Below are 18,874 nucleotides of genomic sequence, written 5' to 3'. Positions count from 1 at the left end.
AGTTAGGAGGAATTTCAGCGTGTTGTGAGGGAGTCCAGGCAGGATAAAATAAATTCCTGGCGCCCTGACTCCGTGCCTGCTTCTTGATTAAAATATGAATGCTTTCCTTTAGAATTCACGGCATTCTTAGGAGAGCTCTCCTTACAAAGCACAGGATGAATTTGTACTCTGCTTCTCATACATTAACTCATAACAGGGTTCCCAGCTGCCTGATTCCAAGGAGACCTCACAGAAATAAATACTTTCCCTTTTGTTCCAGTACGGCGTCTGCAGAGACTTCACACGGCTCTTTTGAAAGCAGCCGAGTTGAGCTGGTTGTGCCATTCTCTCATCCTTGAATGCCATCCCTGGCTTTTGGGGAACCTCTTAAAGCTCCACGTTTTGCTCTGCTTTCAGTCTCCTGTCTTTGGAGGAGGGGATATTAATACAAGTTTTAATTTGAATGAAAGCATAGCCTTTAAAATCAGTTCTTGCTCAGGGGAGCGCTCCTTGCGTTGCCCTCAAAGGGATGCAGAAGGGGCTGTAAATCCATCTCCCTGCAGACTCTATCTAGAGACAAGCAGTGCTTTTTCCTCCTTTCCAGCTTCTACACTGATCAAAGTGTGCAACTTTCCTAATCTATTCCCACTGCTGCCGTGGGGCTGTTATTTTTGCCTTGTAGTGGGGAGGCCTCTGCCAGCTGCTCCTTGCTCAGATGTTTTGTGTGCTGAAAAATGAGTGGTGAACAGAGACTGTGAGATAAGGCGTGTGCCTTTTAGGAGAGGTAACTGTTTTTCTTGAGTGTGTGTCGGGTGCTTGACAGCTGTGTGCTCACGTAGAACAAAGGGAAGGCGGGTACTTCAAAGCCCTGACTGCTGTCTCCTAGAGGAGTTCCGTGGTGGTTGCTCTGTGCTCGTCCCCTGTGGTTCTGAGTCTTTGAAGAAAGCTCCATCATCCTGAGTTGCTTCCTCTGTAACTGCTGCGTGGAGCTGAGGAGTAGAGAATCACACAACGACTTGGTTTGGAAGGGGCCTCAAGGATCACCAAGCTCCATCCCCCCTGCTGTATGCAGGGCTGCCAACTTCCATATCTAATAGCAGCCCAGGCTGCCCAGGGCCCCATCCAACCTGGCCTTGAACACCTCCAGGGATGGACGGGGCATCACAGCCTCTCTGGGCAGCTATTCCAGCACCTCACCGCTCTCATAGTAAAGAACTTCCCTCTTACATCCAACTTAAACCTTCCCTCTTAGAGAGTGACCATACTGGGACACTGCATTAAGCACTCTACTCAGGAATTCTGCTGTGTGATTTAAATCAATTAGTGGAAGGAATTTGCTTGAGCTGAGCAGGTGTGACAGGAGTGCCGAGTAGGGCCAGGCAGTGTGGAGGCTCTGGAGGACAGAAACATCACCCAGCTGTGCTGCCATAGCTATCTGTGTGCACTCGTAGCCTGCAGCAAGGAAAGGCAATGCAACTGAGCTCGTTTGCATGAGGCTTCCTCTAATTGCATTCCACCTGCTGTCAGCTGGAAGTGCACAACCAGCCTCGTTCAACCAAGGTACGTTAAGATTTTAATCCACTGTACCATTGATTATTGAGCCTCTGAATGTACACTGAGTAAATTGGTGCAGCACAGTCTACATGTGGTGCCAGGATGTTTGTGATGCCTGCTGGGCTTTGCAGTCAGCTTTGGAAAGCACTGAAGTTGATCCATGTTCTCATTGCTAGCAGTAAGTTGTGAATATACTCAAGGGTGTTTCTCACAGCCTTTTCTTGAATTTCCCCCCTGCTTTGCCTCAGGGTGTGCTTGCAGTGGTTGATCTTGGACCATGTTGTGACATGTCAAATCACTGCATGAAGTGTCAGCCTGTCTGTCTGTTCCAGGACGATGACTTGGAAGAAGGAGAAGTTAAAGATCCCAACGACAGAAAAGTGAGGCCACGTCCCACCTGTCGGTTCTTCATGAAAGGTAATGGCATGCTGTGATGGTGGAGGCAGACCCAAGGTGCTGTAGGTTTTCTCCCTCTCACCGTTTTGTAGCAGTTAAGCTGCTCTCTGCACAGCAGTCTCTGCCCCAGGCATCCCCAGTGTCAGCTTCCTGGTGGCCAGATGCTGAATTTACATAGGGCCAGTATGCAAAAAATCCTGTGATCTGGGTCTGTTGAACCCAGGAGAAGCAATTAAAGGAGAACTCACCAGCGTGTTCAAAACAGGATGGAATAAAACTGCTGGCGCTCATTTGACAATCGGTTGTTGCTTAAAGAGGTTCTGTGATGTTATTCAACGGAAAACAAAAATGGCAAATTTCATTCTTTCTTATCAAGCTGATGCCTTACCAAAATGTAATTGTTTCTTGTAATTTGATGGCCAGCTCACTTCCCCAGTTATTAAACAGCTCTCCTTTTGTTTTGTTGTTTTTTTTTAAAACTGAAGGTAGGGCTGGAGATCTTGGTAAGTCATGTTCTAAGCTATAGTTCTTCATTCAGCCCCCCTGATGTCTACTTTCTGACTGTGCTTTACTGACAGTCCTCACTGAACAATTGATTGAAATCTGAAATTAAAAGGAGGATGGAAAGCAGGGTGGAGTCCTCCCCTTTGCGTCAGCAGCACAGGCAGCATAGGGACCTGCTTGGGGATTTCCAGGCACGTGCCCATCACCCAGCACGTCCCTGGCTTCCTGATCTACCTATGCTGAGCCTGATAAGGATGCTGATGGCACAGGGAAGTTCCTGTGCTTATTCCTCAATCCTTTGCACAACACACGCCTCCGCTGGATGGAAATGTTTGCCTGAGTCAAAGTTCAGGCTGTGGGATCTCCTGCCCCAGGTGTTCTTTGACTTGGCACTGCTTCAGGTAACGCTGACACTCGCTTTGCCTTGCCCCCCTCAGGGCTTTGTTGCCACCAGTGAGGTCAGGTGCTGCTCACTTGGGACCTTGAGGACATCTGGATTTTCAGCCTCGCTGTGTCTGATAAGCACACGTACGGCTGCGCCTCTTCTGTTGCGTGAATGATGAGCTTGACAGCATTCACGGATGGAGCTTGGCGTGTGGCTGCTTTGCCACGTGCCCCTCAGGGGGATCATCCACCTTGACACCTCTGTGTGAGGTAGCAGGAGCTGGTGGGGTGTCTGGCAGACCCCTCCTGGCAGGCATTCAGCTGCATGTTGAGCAAGGATGCTGCAGCCACAGCGTGCTTCTGCAAAGGGATTTGTGCTCTCACTGTTGCTGACAGCACGACAGCATCTAGTGTTATCTCTGACTGTGGTTAGTCTGGAACTGATGAGGAGCGTTTCCACAGACCAAGAGCTTCCCTTTACCCAGGTGCAGCATGGATTTCTGACACGTTGCTGAGGCCAGGGAGGCTTCTTGGGCCACGTGCTGCCAGCATGTAAAATCGATGTGTTAATGCCTGAAGGAGCACAGGATTAGTGGTGCCTCTGTGATGGGTTTCTCTGGAAAATCTGCAAAGTGTCTGTTGCCAGATGCAGAGTGAATTGCCAGCAGGAATAAATAACGGGGATTGTTTCTAAGACAGGCTGAATTAAAATCAGGAATTGGCTTTGCATCCTGCTACAGACCCCTGAGCGCTGCCATCTCCTTGAGATGATGACTGAAGCTAATGAGCAAGCTGCTGCAGGTTGCTGGCTGCTGCCCTCCTTAGCAGCGTCTCCGTTCCTGCTTTGTGCTGGCAGGCGTGTGGAGTCAGCTGCAGGGAAAAGTCTTTGATGTACGGTTGTGCCTCACCAGAGAGCTGCTAATTCCAAATGCACTGTGATGTTTTCTTTGCTGTCAGGTTATAGTGGTTGTTTTCTGTAAAAGGTGAAGCTCTGAGTTGAGGCATTTGTCTTTAGTATGGCTTGCAGAGCTCACGGACTTATTACGGCGTCTGCTTAACGGTGTGTCTGCATCCATCACTCCCTTCTCCCTGGCATAATAAGGTTCTTGTACGTTCATCTGTTTGTGACTGGAGCTGTTGAATTTATCCTCCCTGGGACAGTGGGGGGTTGACAAGAATATGCAAGTAGGCAAAGCTCAGCAAACTGGGAGAGAAGGGTGGTCAGGTATCCGGAGCAGCGTTGTTCCTTGATGGGTTTCGAGTGGCGGTGGTGGCCCTGAACGAGCATTGCTGTACTGTTCAGACATGCATGGATCTAACAGAGAACTCTGTATTTCCACAGGTCATTGCACTTGGGGCATGAACTGTCGATTTATACACCCCGGAGTGAATGACAAAGGAAATTACTCCTTGATCTCCAAGCCTGAGCCCTTCTCCCCGAATGGCGCACCGCCCATCGGCCCTCACCCGCTGATGCCAGCCAACCCGTGGGTATGCACTCCTTTTGTGTGAATTCCTGGCTTCTGCATTCAGCTTCTGTCTCGTGCTCCAGGAGGAGCGAAGGTTCTGAGTTAGTGTTTAGCAAAACTCTGTACGCTTACTGCATATGTGATTCTGAAAAGGTGGTCTTGAAGTTGCTAGTAGAGGGGAGTAATTTTCCACCTGTGTCCCGGCGTATGCCCTGCTGATGCGTCTCCAGAGATTCTGAAGGTATTCCTGAGTAGCTATTTACAAAGCAAATGTTTGCTTAGAACTAATGTTGAATGTCTGTCTCCTTCTCCTTCCCCTTGTGACAGGGAGGGCCGGTGGTTGATGAAATCTTACCTCCCCCTCCTCCGGATCCTCCAACAGAAAGTGCCTGGGAGCGAGGACTCCGGCATGCGAAGGAGGTGAGTGACATCCTCAAGCATGCTGGCTTTCTCCAGAACACACAGACAGGTCTCACTGATAGCAGAATGCTAGCAGAGCTTTCTTTTGCAGCATGTCATGTAAGCTCTTTCTCAGAAGCCTTCCTTTTGCCTTTTAATTTATTGAGTGCTGCCTCCTGCTATCACAGTTCTTGTGCAGGCGAGAGGAGCTGACATACAGGTTTGTTTTTCCTGTTAGCCTGAGCCATGGGGGAGCTTGTGGCCCAAGGCAGTTAGAGAAAGCTGAAGTCATGCCCTCAAGGAAGCTTGAAAAGCTGGTCGTTTCCCTTTCTGTTTTTCTAGCACCCACGTGTCTGATCATTTCAGAGCATGGGGTTTGCGTGCTTGAAATGTAGCACAGCAGCTGTTCTGAGCTGATCTGGTGGTGAATTACGCTTTCTGCAGCAAGGAAATTCCTTTGTGTGCGCATTCCTGAGACTTGGGCAGAAGAAGGACGCTTGAGTTGAAGAACACATTTCTCCCAAGTGAAGGATTCTTCTGTGCCTTCGGGAAGTTCTCTGCACAGTACTTCTTTTTTTTTTTTTTCCTCGTAGGTATTAAAAAAGGCAACAATGAGGAAAGAACAGGAGCCTGACTTTGAGGAGAAGAGGTTCACTGTGACTATTGGAGAAGACGAGCGTGAATTTGACAAGGAAAATGAGTTTTTCCGTGACTGGAATTACCGCATCACCAGAGACGTCCGAGATCCAGCGTAAGATGCAGCTTGGTTCTTGCCCTGTGGAATGGATGGGTGGGAGTGCAGTATAGCATGGCAGCCTTCCAGTAGCTGAACAGGAAGAATACCTGTCACCAGCTCATTCTTCTGACTTCTTTTTCAATTGCAACTCGTGAGGGATTTGAACACCGAAATTGGGGTTGTAAAGCTGGAATATCCTCAGCGTCCAAGAGCTTCGTGGCAGCTGCCATGCTGTCACAGCTAGCTGAGTGTTTAGTTGCAAGGTTATTGAGACAGAAGACGCTTAACAAACGTCTTGACCAGTCCCTAGTAAGCTGTTCAGTAAGGCACTGGTCAGAAAGCAAGCCTGGTAGTTGCTGGTGCGCAGCCTAGGCAAAAACAAGCATCCTGAACCTAAGTTGTAGGTGGCTGCTAAAGGAGGTAGTAAAACATGAAATGTTAGCCACCTCAGACACCATCCTGTCATGGCTGAGAGCAGGCAGGCAGAAGCAGGTGCAAGGGTACATCAGTGTGCTCTGGGAGATGTGCATAGTAGTTCTGAGGCTAAAAGATGATATGGAAAGCAACATTTAAGAGAGAGGTTTGTGTTCTGTAGTGATGTAGGTGAAGCCATGTGTTTTTTCTCTCACACATGCATCCCCTGTTCCTCCACATACAGATTTTGGAGATATTTCCACTCAGTTCTACAAACTGACCAATCGGTTCCCCCTGTTAATTCTTCCCCTTTGTAGGAATCAGCCTCTGTCTTCTTCTGAGAAGGCATTCAGTTGTACCTGGGGCACATTATGAGCAGTGCTCTGTGGGTTAACCCCACAGAGTTATGGGGTTATAAGTTCTATGATTAAACCACAGAGCATCCTTGTTTTATAACTGTACAGTTACAGCATCTTCACTCAGCGTCCTTCTGTGCCATTGCCTCATTTATGTAAGGATTTGCTGTGCTGGGTGCAGGACTGTCTGTGCTTTCATACAGTCAAGCAAAAAGTTTGCTCTCACAAGTAGTCAACATTAAATAGCAGTAAGCAAACATGGAATTTCTGCAAGTTAATGAATTTTACATAGAAGCAGATGGAGATGTTAAAATATTAAGATGTGTAGTGTGCACAGGCAGAAGTTACCAAGTAGTTACTGCTGTATGCTCTAGAAATAGTGATTTGTCTCTCGTGCACAGATTGACGCCAGCAAATAACCACTGATGGTTCAGCTGGAATGTTAATAAATGCTTTCAGAATTGTCTTGTGACGTATGGAGATGTCTAAATAGTTCATGAATCCCTTTCTCTTTTTTGAAAAACTATAGGGAGGTGGACATCAAAGAAAACATTAACTATGGGTAAGCAGGTCTTTGATTCCAGTACTGTTGCAACTGTAAGAAAATATTCCCCTTCTTTTTCTCCATTGCACTTCTGAAAACTTCCGAGGCCACAGACAACTGGCACACAGATGTGGCTGGCAGTTCACTGACTGAATGGATGTATTTTGGGGGTGATGCCAATTATTCACCTGTAATTATTTAAATGCACGGCAGGGGTGCTTATGGTATGAATAAAAACACTATAAATGGATATGGGAAGGGAATGCAGAGATTGGGATTTGAGGCTGGGTTAAAAAGTGAAGAGCTTCCTTTGTGGGGTAGCTTGAGATTTCTTTTATTCAAACACCTGATGTCACTGAATCTCTACTGCTACCTCATTGGCATCAGCTGTTGGTAAAGGCTTGGCTAGCAGTATTCAGGATTCCCTGGTATGCTTTCCTTTGGAAAATCAATTCAGACAGAAACACAGAGATCTTAAACCATTTAAAAGTACTGAAAGAAATACAGGCAGCCTCTAGACTGGCAGGGGAGCACTTTCATGGTAGCCTGGCTTAGGTTATTTGGCACTTCTTCAAATGCAAATTCCCCCTACTCATGAGCTGGAGTCCCACTGTGGACGACCTGGAAGTTGGGAGCACTTTATAATCCTAGTTCTGCCACACTACCTGTTCTGTGGCCCTGGAAGTTTCTTGTTTCCCATACCCACTTCCCCATCTGTACCATGGATCTGATATTTGCACTCCAGGTGGCTGGCAGGGATTGGATGTGGTTGGATATCCAAATTAAAAAACATCAATCAAAACCATCAGAAAATGCTAACAGAAACGTTTTGGAGGCATTGAGATATAAGGAGGGGTGGGATTTAGATCCTTTTCCTCCTCAAAAGTAATTACAGTTCTTTGCAATTGAGTAGCATGTTGTGTGCCCCCCCAGCCCATTTGTGCACTCGGGGCTTTTCCACTGGAGGATATCAGCTGCAGTTGCAGTTACCTTTGATGCATGGAGTATTCCAGGTGCAGGGACTCAGCACTGCTGTCTGCATCCAGAGCTGAGCTATTCAGCATCGCTCTGCTTCCAATCCAGGCAGCACTGCTGTGCACCCATCACCTCTGGTGGCTGCAGAGCAGGAGATGGCAGCCTGCTGTGCTTGGGATGTGCTCGAGAGAGCTGTGTGTGCAGGCACAGAGTGCAGCCCTCGGTCAGCGAGGCAAAATGTGTTCTGTTACATTTGCACACGTCTGAAGTAGCTGTAAGAAGCAATTCTGTATTTGTTACTGCGTTGATTTGAAGGCTGAACGGGGTCAGTAGTGTCCTTTCCTGGGCTACTGAGAAAATGTGGTGCTTTTCTCTGATAAGCTTCAATTTTAAGAAGGCGGTTTCTGCGTGGGGCATGTAGGAAACAAAGCACTTTCTGCAGCCATAATCCACAGAGCATTTCTTGTCGGTACACAGTGACTAAGAGCTGACCTAGGCTATGTAGTGTTTCTGTATGGTGACAAAACCATGTTTCCCTTTCTAACCTTCTGTTTTTCATTGTAGGCTTGATCCCTATGCAGATCCCTATTACGACTATGAAATAGAACGGTTCTGGCGCGGTGGGCAGTATGAGAATTTCAGGGTCCAGTACACAGACCCAGATCCATACCGTAACTACAGAGTAAGTAAGGTGATACCTCTCCCACACCTTCCCTTCCAGCTCTCCTCCAGTATTTCTGCTGCTCGTCACATTCCTGTGCAGCTGAGCCAGGATTTCTCTCCTATGTTCAAGATGCCAAATCTTACAGCAGTTAAATCTTGGGTTACTGTGCAGAACATGCGAAGTGATGGAGCTGGCAGCTCAGTGGCACTGCTGGGTGCAGCTTTCTGCTCTCCTAACTGAAGGTGCTTCTTTTTCACGTGCCCTGGCTGCTTCTGCCAGCACAAGGCAGTTGTGCAACCATTCTTGGAAATTTTGGAGAGGGGAGAGAGTTTCCAGGAAATAATGTAGCTGAGGGATGGTTTAGCTGTTAGTTACTGGGACAGATGGAAAGGATTAGATGTGGGCAGGCAGAGGCTCCAGCAAGGCTGTCTTCTGCTGCTACAGCTGCACATTAATTGCTTTGAGTTAGGCAGGGAGAGCACCCTGCCTGCTGCCAAAACCCCAACTACTGTCAGTTGGTGTTGCTGTGCTGCAAGGTGCAGAGCATAATGGAAGTAAGGCTATGAAGCTTTCTCTGCTCATCCTTTTGCAAGCTGTTGTGCCTAAAGAGAGTAGTGTCTAAAAGAGTAACTCCTGCTCGCTGGGAAGCTTTATTGTGGTTTTCATCATGTTCTTAAGTGGCTTTGCTTTGCTGCATGACCTCTTTTTCTTACAAAAGCATTGCAGAAACAGGAGCCGTGTCCTCACTGTTGCTGCATATCGCGCACCATCAATTTTCGTGGTGCTTATTTCTCAAGTTAATTAGCTTGTTACAAACATTGACATAATGAGGGAATACTGTAAACATCAATGCATTCCCTTAATAGGTATAGTAAGCAAAAGTGATTTTTCACAGATCACAGAATGGCGTGGGTTGGAAGGGACCTCGAGGCTCATCAAGCTCCAACCCCCCCGCCGCATGCAGGGCCACCAACTTCCATATCTAATAGCTGCCCAGGGCCCCATCCAACCTGGCCTTGAACACCTCCAGGGATGGACGGGGCATCACAGCCTCTCTGGGCAGCTGTTCCAGCACCTCACCGCTCTCATAGTAAAGAACTTCCCCCTGACACCCAACCTGAATCCTCCCTCCTTCAACTTGAAACCATTTCCCCTTGTCCTGCCCTTATCTACCCTTTCAAAGAGCTGACTCCCCTCCTGTTTATAGGCTTTTTGCCTTTGAAAATCACAACGGTGATTTGTCCCTGGATTTGTCTCAATACTTGGCTCTAATGTAGGAGGATGGAGTGCAGTCTGAGACTTGGAGGCCTCCCTGTGTGAGATGCTGCCATCCTGACACAGTGATTGCTCTTTTATTTTTTATAGGAAAGAGAGCGAGAACGGGAAAGGGAAAGAGAGAACAGACAACGAGAGAGGGAGCGGGAAAGGGAGCGGGAACGGGAGCGAGAGCGGCGTCAAAGGGAGCGCGAACGGGAGCGCGAACGGGAGCGCGACAAGGAGAGACAGAGGAGGAAAGAAGAGTGGGAGCGTGAGAGGGAACGGGTGAAAAGAGACGAGAAGGACAGGCAGCACCGGGACCGGGACAGAGACCGGGACAGGGACCGGGACCGGGACAAGGACAAAGATAAACCAAAGCCCCGGTCCCCGCTGCTACCAAGGTAAGCCTTGGCTTCCATTCACTCTTTGCGTTCTACCTGTGGGTCGTGAATGGGTTCGTGCTGTTCATACAGTGGCTTAGGTTGGAAGGGACCTTCCCTCCTATCTTGTTCCCTTCTCTGCTGTGGGCTGGGTGCCCCCACCACGAGGTGAAGCTGCTCAGGGCCCCGTCCCACCTGGCGCAGAGAGGGATGGGGCACCCACAGCTCTCTGGGCAGCAGTGCCAGCACCTCACATGTGACCTTCCTCTGGACCTGCTCTTTGTTATCTGCAGCTGTAGCTGAGCTGTATTTTTAGAGCAAGGCAACAGTGAGCCTTGCTGGCCACTAAGTGGAGCTAAAACATCAGATATGCAGCAGTCTCTGTAACCTGGCTGTAAAAGGAGCAGAGTGCCAATCCTGTGGCCTGGAGCTACGGAGATGTGCAGCTTGTCCCTGTCTGTGGGGCTGGAGTTTGTGGTGGAAGGCTGACTGAGCCCCCAGTGCTGAGAATCCTGCAGATGGGAGTGACTTTCTGTGGCCTTGACGAGTGCCCTTAGGCACGAATCAGAGCTGGTTTGGGTCTGTGTTTACTTCATTAAGTAAAGCTCCAAGAAGAGGTTTGAAAAGCTGAGGGAGTTACATGCCTTGAAATAAGTTTCTTCTAGTCAGTTCCTTCAGTACACTGATATATAGACTGTGTATGAGGTGTGTTTGTAAAGCACTTTATCAGTATAGAACTTACAGAAAGTTCTGATGTTGCAATACCTTTTGGTTCAGAGTAAGGGAAAAGTGTGAGATTTCCTGCTCAGGAAAACCGATCAGCAGCATCAGGACCTTGGAAACCACAGGCAGATAGAGGTTTGTGCTGCTGTGCTGAGAAACATCTGGGTGCACAATTGTATGCATGTGCATGCTGGGGCAGAAGAGGCACAAGGAAGCCGTGTTCCCCTGAACATACTGAAGCTTCTCCTTCTGGGCAATGTATTCTGCCTCTTGAGCACTGGAGGAGAACATCATGAGCATAAGCGAGAGTGGATTTGAATGCTGAATAGGGCTAAGAAGGCCAGCAACAAGATGCCACATGGATTTGTGTGCCTTCAGGTGAGAGAAGGGATTAAGTCTTGAATCTGATGCAGAATTGTTGTTTGTATTGCTAGCAGGGAAAGCTGATATTTTTTTTTTGGTGGTGACTTTTTTTTTTTTCTAAGAGGAAGTCTCAGTTTCAGAACACCGGGACTGTGCCTTGTGAGTGCTTTGATGCACTAACAGTGTCAGAGTGGTTATAGTAATAAGGGGAACTACATTTAATTGTAATCTTCACTTACAACCATCATTTGTGCACTTAATTGCACATTTGCTGTCGGTTTGCGCTCTCGTTGGGTCAGTGATGGAGGAGATCTCACTGTCCATGTGATGATGATGGCGAAAGCAGCATCAGCTGATTGGCAGGGTGTTAGGTATTGAGTCACCATGCCCATGATTGCCAGTCTCCTTCCCTTGACACTTGTGCAGGGTCATGGGTAGGGCTTGGTGGAGGAGCTTTCGCTGTCAGTGCTGCCCAGGCTGTGCTGGGTGGGAGCAGTGGCCGTGTTGGCCAGTCGTAGACCTGTCTTGTCTCTTGTAACCATCTGTGTGAGCTGAGAGATGGGATTTATAGCATCTGGGGTGTTACATACTTTGTAGATACAGGTTTCCTGCTTCTCTTGTGTGCACCTCTGCCCTGTAAGCATCACTTAAGCAAGCTGTGGACTGCCTCTTGTAACTCCAAAACAGCCTTTTGAAGTTAAGCCTTCGTAGGATCATAGAATGGCTTGGGTTGGAAGGAACCTTAACGATCATCACGTTCTCCTTGCTGTGGGCAGGTTGCCCTCCGCCAGATTAGCTGCCAATGGCCCCATCCCGTGTGACCTTGAGCATCTCTAGGGATAGGGCAGCCTGTGCCACAGCCTCACCACCCTCTTGGGTAACCTCCTGGTAAACTGAGAGTAGTCCTTGAGGTGCCTCTTTGCTTTCTGTGATGTCTGCTGTTATTTCTACCAGCGGATCACAGAGGGCCTACAACTGTAAGCGCCCTCAGCCTGGTGCTGAAAGCAGGAGCAGATGTCTGCAGGGCCAGGCAGAAAGCCAGGAGGGAGTCAGAGCGTGCAGAGCTTGCTTTTGGGCTTCGTGTGGCTGTCAGCAAGGAGCACTTGTATCTCTTGGTGTTGAGTGGGCAATTGATACTGCCTTGGAGAAGAGACAGAAGCGCAGAACAGATTCACAGAATGGCTTGGGTTGGAAGGGACCTTAAAGATGAGCTTGGTAGCATTCCCACCCACTAAACCAGGCACTGGACATCCCCCCCCATCCAGCAGTTTGTTCCCCCGTGCTGCCCAAAAAGCAGCAAATACTCCCCAGAGCCTTTATCACAGGGTGCAGCACCTCCAGGCACCGTGGTTTTGTCCCATACAGCCTTTGGATGGGCTTTATGTGGCTCCTGTTGGAGCAGCCTCACCTTTCCCCCACATCCCTTCCTTTGGGCTGGGCTGCAGAGGCTCCATTTTTGGCACCTCGGCATCAAACAGTTCCCCGGTTTGTTTAATGTGTAAAAGGTTTGCAGTCGGTTTACGTGTCCCTGGTAGCATGATAGCAGTGCAGCACTCACCTGCAGCTCTATTTATAGCCTCTGTGCTTTTCCCCATTTGCTGGAGCCCAGTTTTTGGCAGGCCTGCCCTTCCCAGGTGCCCTCATCTCCGTGTGTGTGCAGAACAGTGGAGTTGAAAGGGATGAAAGACAGCTTGAGAAGCAAACGCCTGACGCATGAAAGCAAGTTCCCTTTCGGTGCTACTGAAAACAGGAAACTTTAATCTGATCTCTAAACAACACGCAGCAGTTAAGGCTGATAACAGCAGAGAATCAGAGGACTTCCTTGCATCGTGTTTGCTGCTGATGAGGAAGATTAAAATTTAACAAACACACGCTGTAAATCCAAGCAGACTCGATGGCAGATGTTTCTCCTTCAGCCTTTTGAGAGGAGGCTGCAGCACTTGGGCTTTCCATAGGATTGGCACACGAGGATCAGACCTTCTCAAAGTGTGTAATTGCTGTTTCATGCTTGGTTGTTGGTTGTTTTTTTTCGTTTTTCCAAGCTTGAGATGAGCTTTCCAAGAAGTCTACAATCTGAGATTGCAGCGCCAGTGAAATTGTTCCTCCTCCTCTTCCCTCCTCAGGCATCGAGCACTCAAACAAGCCGGGACACTTTGTGATCCATGGGAGGGATAACGTGGCTGTCTGGCCCCATGCTCCCCATCTCCAGAACAAGTTCTGGGGCCCCAGGCTGTGCCTGGTTTTGCTGAGCACCACATTTCAGCTTTGTATCTATCTCTTGCCAGTGTAGTTGACTGTTGTGCAAAGCGTGTTGGAGTGGAGTTGGCATGAAAGATTTGATTTGACTTAGAGCAGGACAGGATGTTCCAACCTGAGCGCTGGATCCAGCCGTGGAGCTGCTGGCTTTCAGCTGCAACCCTGCACACAGAAATAGTAACGTGTTTTAATCCTTCTATTGTTGCACAGGTCTTTATCCTGTCATCATCCCAGTGAATCTGATTGTTTCAGCGGGGCGTTAAGCAACGCACTTGCTGTCGTGGGACTTGTTAGTGTTTCTTTCCAAAGCACTGAGGAGGGTTAAGGCATAGGGCCCAGCAGGCAGGGCAGTGCCCTGGGGTCATGGTGCATGGTGGTTCCCTACGAGCAGGAAGGGAGGGGACGTAATCCTGTGCTGTGGTCAGCGAGACAGCGCTCGGGTTCTTTCCCACTCAGAGAAGTGTGGGTTTTTGCATGCACAGGGTGCTGCAGGCTGTGCTTTGATGAACATTCAGCTTAAGGTGAGAATTTGGTCCTGCAGTTCTCCAGGAGGTTTGTCTCCACGTCGGTAAGTTCAGTCTAAACCCAAAACCTGCAGGACACCGGTGCAGATGGGGTGAGGAGGATGCTTGGAGACATCTCTGGGTGCACCCAGGAGATCCCAGCAGCTCCAAGTCCCCGGGAAGAGGTTGTGTCCTGGTGAACTCATGTGCATTGCCCTATGCTTATAACAGAGCTCTGTGGAAGGAAGTTTGCTTTGGCTGGGTTAGAGGCTATCGATGGAGTGCACTTAGGCAGCCATTAAAAAAAAATAAAAATAACACCTACGAGTGGGGATGCTAAAATGGAAAGCAATGTCAGAAAGGGCAGCTCTTCTGTAGGGAACCACAAATCCTTCAGGAAGCCCTTCCAGCACAGAGCATCGTCCTTCTCCCTGCATCTGCTGAGTTGGTGGCAGCTGCTGGCTGCAGGATGCTGGCAGTGCTGCAGGCCCTGGGATGGAGGGCTGCGTTCCCTTTCCAGAGATCCCTGGCATTTTCATTCAAGCTGGTTCACGTTGTCTCTGTAATAGGCCATGATGAGTCCCTGGGGTGCTCACATTAATGAGCAGGATCCCCTGGAGTGTGAAATCAATGAGCGCAGGTTACCCAGGGCTTGCAAGTTAGGAAGTGTTAGAGGGAGGCTGATTAGATAAAGGAGTGGCAAAAAGTAGGGAATGCAAATGGAGTGATTCATGAGTGTGTGTGTGTGTGTGTGATCACAGACTGACTGAGCTTGCTGGGTTTTTGTGTTGGTTTTGGGGTTTTTTTGGAAGAATTCAGAGTTCTCAGGGTTGTTCTGATCTTTCGTGGCAGCTGCTGGTGGTCTGCCTGTAGCACCAGGTCTGCTCTGTGCTTTGAGTTCTGCTGGAAGCAGCTCTTCAAGCCAGCTGTTGTTCAGGTACATCGCAGGATTCTGAAGGGAAGAAGATGCTCTTGTTAAGGATCCCCGTCTCTTGGGGTACAGCTTCCAGCACAAGCAGTGCAACCTGGTTAGACAACCTCTCTTTGTTCTCCCAGTTCATCTGAGGAATGAACGATAATAAAATCTCTCTGCAAACTCCAATCAGCAGAACTTGTCCAAGCTCTCCGCAGAGCCACTGCTGTTGGCTGGAGCTTTGTTTGATCGTCGTGCTTCCTGAGGTTGTGCCTCCACTTCTGCAGCAAAAGGAGAAGGGTTTCGTCACCGCACCTCGATAGGAAGGAGGGCATCGAGTGACTCAGATGTGGATCTCAAGGAATGCGTTTTTCCTTGGCTTTTTTGGAGTCAGAACTGCCGGATCGATCCCACACACAGGATTTTATTAAAGCAGAGTTGGGAGCATTGCTGCATGTGGGTCCCTCTCGTTTCGGGAAGGCTCTCGAGGCGTCAAATGCTCGGCCCTCGGGGCAGATCCCATTGCAGATAGGTTTATCTGCCCACTGGGATGATTTCATCCTGGAGGTTCAGATCGTATCTCCAGCTATTTAATTTCAAAGCCTCTCCCCGTCGGGCTTTGAAGAAATCTTTTTATTATTATTTTTTTAAGCAACTGATTACTTGGCTGGAGATGGAAACCTCTTGAGAAAAGCAAAGCCTCTGCAGCTCGGCAGCCGCTGGCACTGCGCAGCGTGGTTCCCATTGCTGGCTGGCTGTTGGGACCTGGTGTCCTTTAGCAGCGCTGGGGATGTATGACTTTACAGTGCTGAGATGGGAGATGTGCCAGCGTTCACGTGCGCGGCTGGAGCTTATTTAGCAGAAATTATAGAGCCCTTAACGAGCGCTCTGGTTTATGCCTGCAAACATTCCTCGAGTTCACTTCCTTTGGAAAATTCCACTGACACCGAAGGGAAACTCGTGCCAGTGGCAGGGCTTCTGCTTTCCTGCTCGAAACGAAACGGCTCGAAGCCGTCGCCAGACTTTTCCTCTTGGACAAAATTGAGCTGGAAGTGGCGGCCAGAAGAGCAGCCCTGGAGCCAGGCTGACGTCACCGTCGCCGATAAGGTGTGCATTAACCCACGGTGCTGGTGTCACACGGGGAGGGAAGGAAGGAAGCACTTTTCCCTGGGAAGCTTATTTTCTGGCTGAGATTAGGAATGCTTCAGCATCATTTGCATAGCACACGAGCAGGAAGACTGGGGGCACCTAGCTTGATTTTTTTTCTCCCCCCAACTGAATTCCTGCTGAGGTTTGGTGGGTCTGGGGCTGAACCATGAGGTGCTGTTACCTTTGTTCCTCCTCACCAAAGCCACGTGCAGCTTCAGTTCTCCTCTGGCTTGCTGTAATTAAACTCCAGCCATATATGCATTCGTTCTGGAAAAGAAAGCATTTAGTTATTTTAAGGTTAAAACAGGCTTTAGAAATAGCCGTGCTCTGCCGTGGCTGTTTGTGCCCTGGTGATGCAGGGTGCTGCTACTCTGGGCTCTGAGGAAATGAAGCTGCTTTCGATTGGGCTTCATCAGTCCCTTTTTATTTCCTTTGTTATTTTTTTAACCTCTTGGCATATCTGTCTAATTAGGGAGTTCGTTCTCAAAGGCACTCTGAAGTATTTCCTGAAAACTGCAAGTGGGTGAAAAAGGAGACCTGGATTTACAGAAGTGCTTTGGCTGCAGGTTTGCCTGCAGCTGGATGAGAGTTGGCTGAAGATGAGCTCTTGTAAATCCCAGCAGCTGACCTCCTGGTTCACCACCCCAGCCCTTAAGCCTTGTGCCGCCTCCAGCAGTCGTTCGGCTGCTAGGACTCACCAACCCAGCTCCAAAGTGAGGCTTCATGCTCTTTGTTCCTCCCTCTTCAACCAAAGAGTTGAGTTGGCTCACGGAGAGCTCAGTCAAACACCAGATCCAGCACGGGATGGGAAGTGGAAATCGCCCAGAGTGAAAGTGCAGAGAGAACCTAGCCTAGGATGAAACACGTTGTTGAAGCCCGGCACCGTGAGCAGCAATTGCATTGGCTGCCATTCCCTCTGCTCTGAGCCCCACAGCTTCCCTGCCTTCATCCACCTGCACCCATCTGCAGCAGGACGTGGCACCAGCACGCTGTCTGCTTGCAGGCTGCCAGCCCTTGGTAGCCTCTGCAGTGAAACTCGTGCGGTTGGTAATGGAGACGTTACTCCGAGGCAGATGGTGAGGATCATCTTGGCTCTTGTTCAGGCTCACTTTCAATTCTGACTCCTGAATTCCATTGTAGGAGCTGAGCCAAATGGCGTCGGATGGCACAGTCCCTTGTGCTAAGTTGAACAAGTTCATGTGGTGATGGTACTTGCTGGGCACGCAGGTAACCCTTGAGGAAAGCCTTTGATAATGCCTGACACGAGCATCAGCTTTCTTTCTTGGCCGTAGTGTGGTGACACATTTACTGCTGAGTCAAAAGCCAAAGCATACCCAGGAATGAGGCCTTCTGTTGTGGTTTTCCTGGGGAAGAAACCTCTCCTCCAGAAAGTGACCTCATCAAGAGAGAATTGCATCAAACCAGCTAATAAGTGCAAGTAATGGGAATTGTTCTAATAGCCGCCTTTGCTCCAAGCTCGTACCCGAGGTCTAGAGTTAAGTGCTGTGGAAAGATTCTCAGCATCTTTTTTCCAAGTCTTGAGGTGTAAACTGTGCCTCTCTGCCCACCTGTGCCAGCAGAATGCTCCCCTTGCATGTCCCCGGGGAGAGGACATCAGAGTGACACGGTCTGCCCGTGTTCAGTAGCATCCTCCCACCGTGTTCTCTTCCATTCTGTTGCCTTTTAGCCTGCTGCTGGGTACCAGGTGTGTAGGCTGAACCTTACCTCCTTTCTTCCTGCTTTATGCCTCCTTGCTTTGAAGATACTGCAGAGTTCAGATAACCTCAAATCTGCTGGGACAGGAGCTCAGTCCTGGCTACGGCCATTCAGCGTTATCAAGGTATGAACAGTAGGTCGGGTCTATCCCAGCCCCGTGTTCAGAATCATGGTTTTCCTCTCTGATTAGATACTCAGATATAATTGCAGATGTAACGTGGAAAACTGGACCAGCCCACTGCAAATAACATGTTAAATAGCGTATGGTAGAGCAATATGGGAAAGGATGGTTCAGCTAAACCAAGGCTCTGGTGAATCATGCTGAGCCATAGCCTGCCTGGGACTCTGAGCAGGCAGTCAGCAGTTCTGCATGCTGCTACGTCATCCTCAGAAGCATCATCTTGTAAGGCTGGACGGAGATTTGTGGGGCTGGTGAACACGAAATATTTCTTGTTTCATTAAATTCTGTACGTATAGAGAATAGGGGAGGGACAAAGTGTGAAGCTGGAGCAGCTAAAGCTGGGAGGACAGAGGATAGGATGCTGTGCTGTCCCTTGATGTCATCATGTACGAGCTGTGGAGTTTGGCAAGAGGGTGAGAGGCTGTAGGAGTTCAACTGTGTGCTGAGGCAATTTGGGGTACTACCAAACAAGGAGCTGGTGAGGCTTCTTAGTGACTGGTGAAGCCTTCAAAGGGAAGAGCAGGCTGCTAATGAAGGGCTTTAATTATCCCGTGTCTGTTGGAAAAGTGTTGTGGCAAGGAACGCAATCCGTGGAATTATTAGAAAACTTGGAGGTTGCTTTTTTATCTCAGAAGGTAAAGGAAGTCGTGTGGGGAGTGGTTGCTTCACAGTGGTGTGACTAATAGGGTGGTACTGGCTGAGCCTTCCCTCCCCAGCCCTCCGAGTGAGAGGGTTCATTATTTGGAGAAAAAGAATAAATAGGTAGTTATAGAGGAAACTTGATGAGCGCAGTAGGCTTCATAAACCACCTTTAAGCAAGCATAAACTTTGCCTAAAACCTGACGAAGGAGGTTATGAGCAGGTAATTGACCAGTCACGTGTGTGGTGAAGTAAGGGTGAGGAAAAAACCCAGGTTAAATCATCCACAGATAAGAGATGTGATAAAGTCTAGGCCTGAAGAAACTCATTAAGGAACCATCTGGTGCAGATGCTGGAAAAGCTAGGACCGAATGATTCTCAGAGGGCTGTGGGGGAGAATGGAAGCCCAGAGGAGCAAAG

The 18,874-nt window shown here is 49.0% G+C and overlaps 1 protein-coding gene across 5 annotated transcripts in view; it reads left to right on the top strand.

Moving 5' to 3' along the window:
• The window catches only part of ZC3H18 (zinc finger CCCH-type containing 18), a 40,017-nt gene that overhangs the window by 7,164 nt on the left and 13,979 nt on the right, over positions 1-18,874 (top strand). For 4 of the 5 annotated variants that reach the window (XM_052686241.1, XM_052686240.1, XM_052686239.1 and 1 more), the window contains 7 exons: positions 1,866-1,950; positions 4,160-4,308; positions 4,614-4,706; positions 5,279-5,436; positions 6,721-6,753; positions 8,275-8,392; positions 9,740-10,032. In XM_052686241.1, coding sequence (XP_052542201.1) covers positions 1,866-1,950; positions 4,160-4,308; positions 4,614-4,706; positions 5,279-5,436; positions 6,721-6,753; positions 8,275-8,392; positions 9,740-10,032 — 929 coding nt within the window. The remainder of the gene's footprint in view (positions 1-1,865; positions 1,951-4,159; positions 4,309-4,613; positions 4,707-5,278; positions 5,437-6,720; positions 6,754-8,274; positions 8,393-9,739; positions 10,033-18,874) is intronic. The other variant, XM_052686243.1, reaches the window with a different exon arrangement.

This window comes from Tympanuchus pallidicinctus, unplaced genomic scaffold (genome assembly GCF_026119805.1).
Source record: "Tympanuchus pallidicinctus isolate F22 unplaced genomic scaffold, pur_lepc_1.0 scaffold22, whole genome shotgun sequence".
Classification (NCBI taxonomy): domain Eukaryota; kingdom Metazoa; phylum Chordata; class Aves; order Galliformes; family Phasianidae; genus Tympanuchus; species Tympanuchus pallidicinctus.
This window is presented reverse-complemented; position numbering and strand designations above follow the sequence as displayed.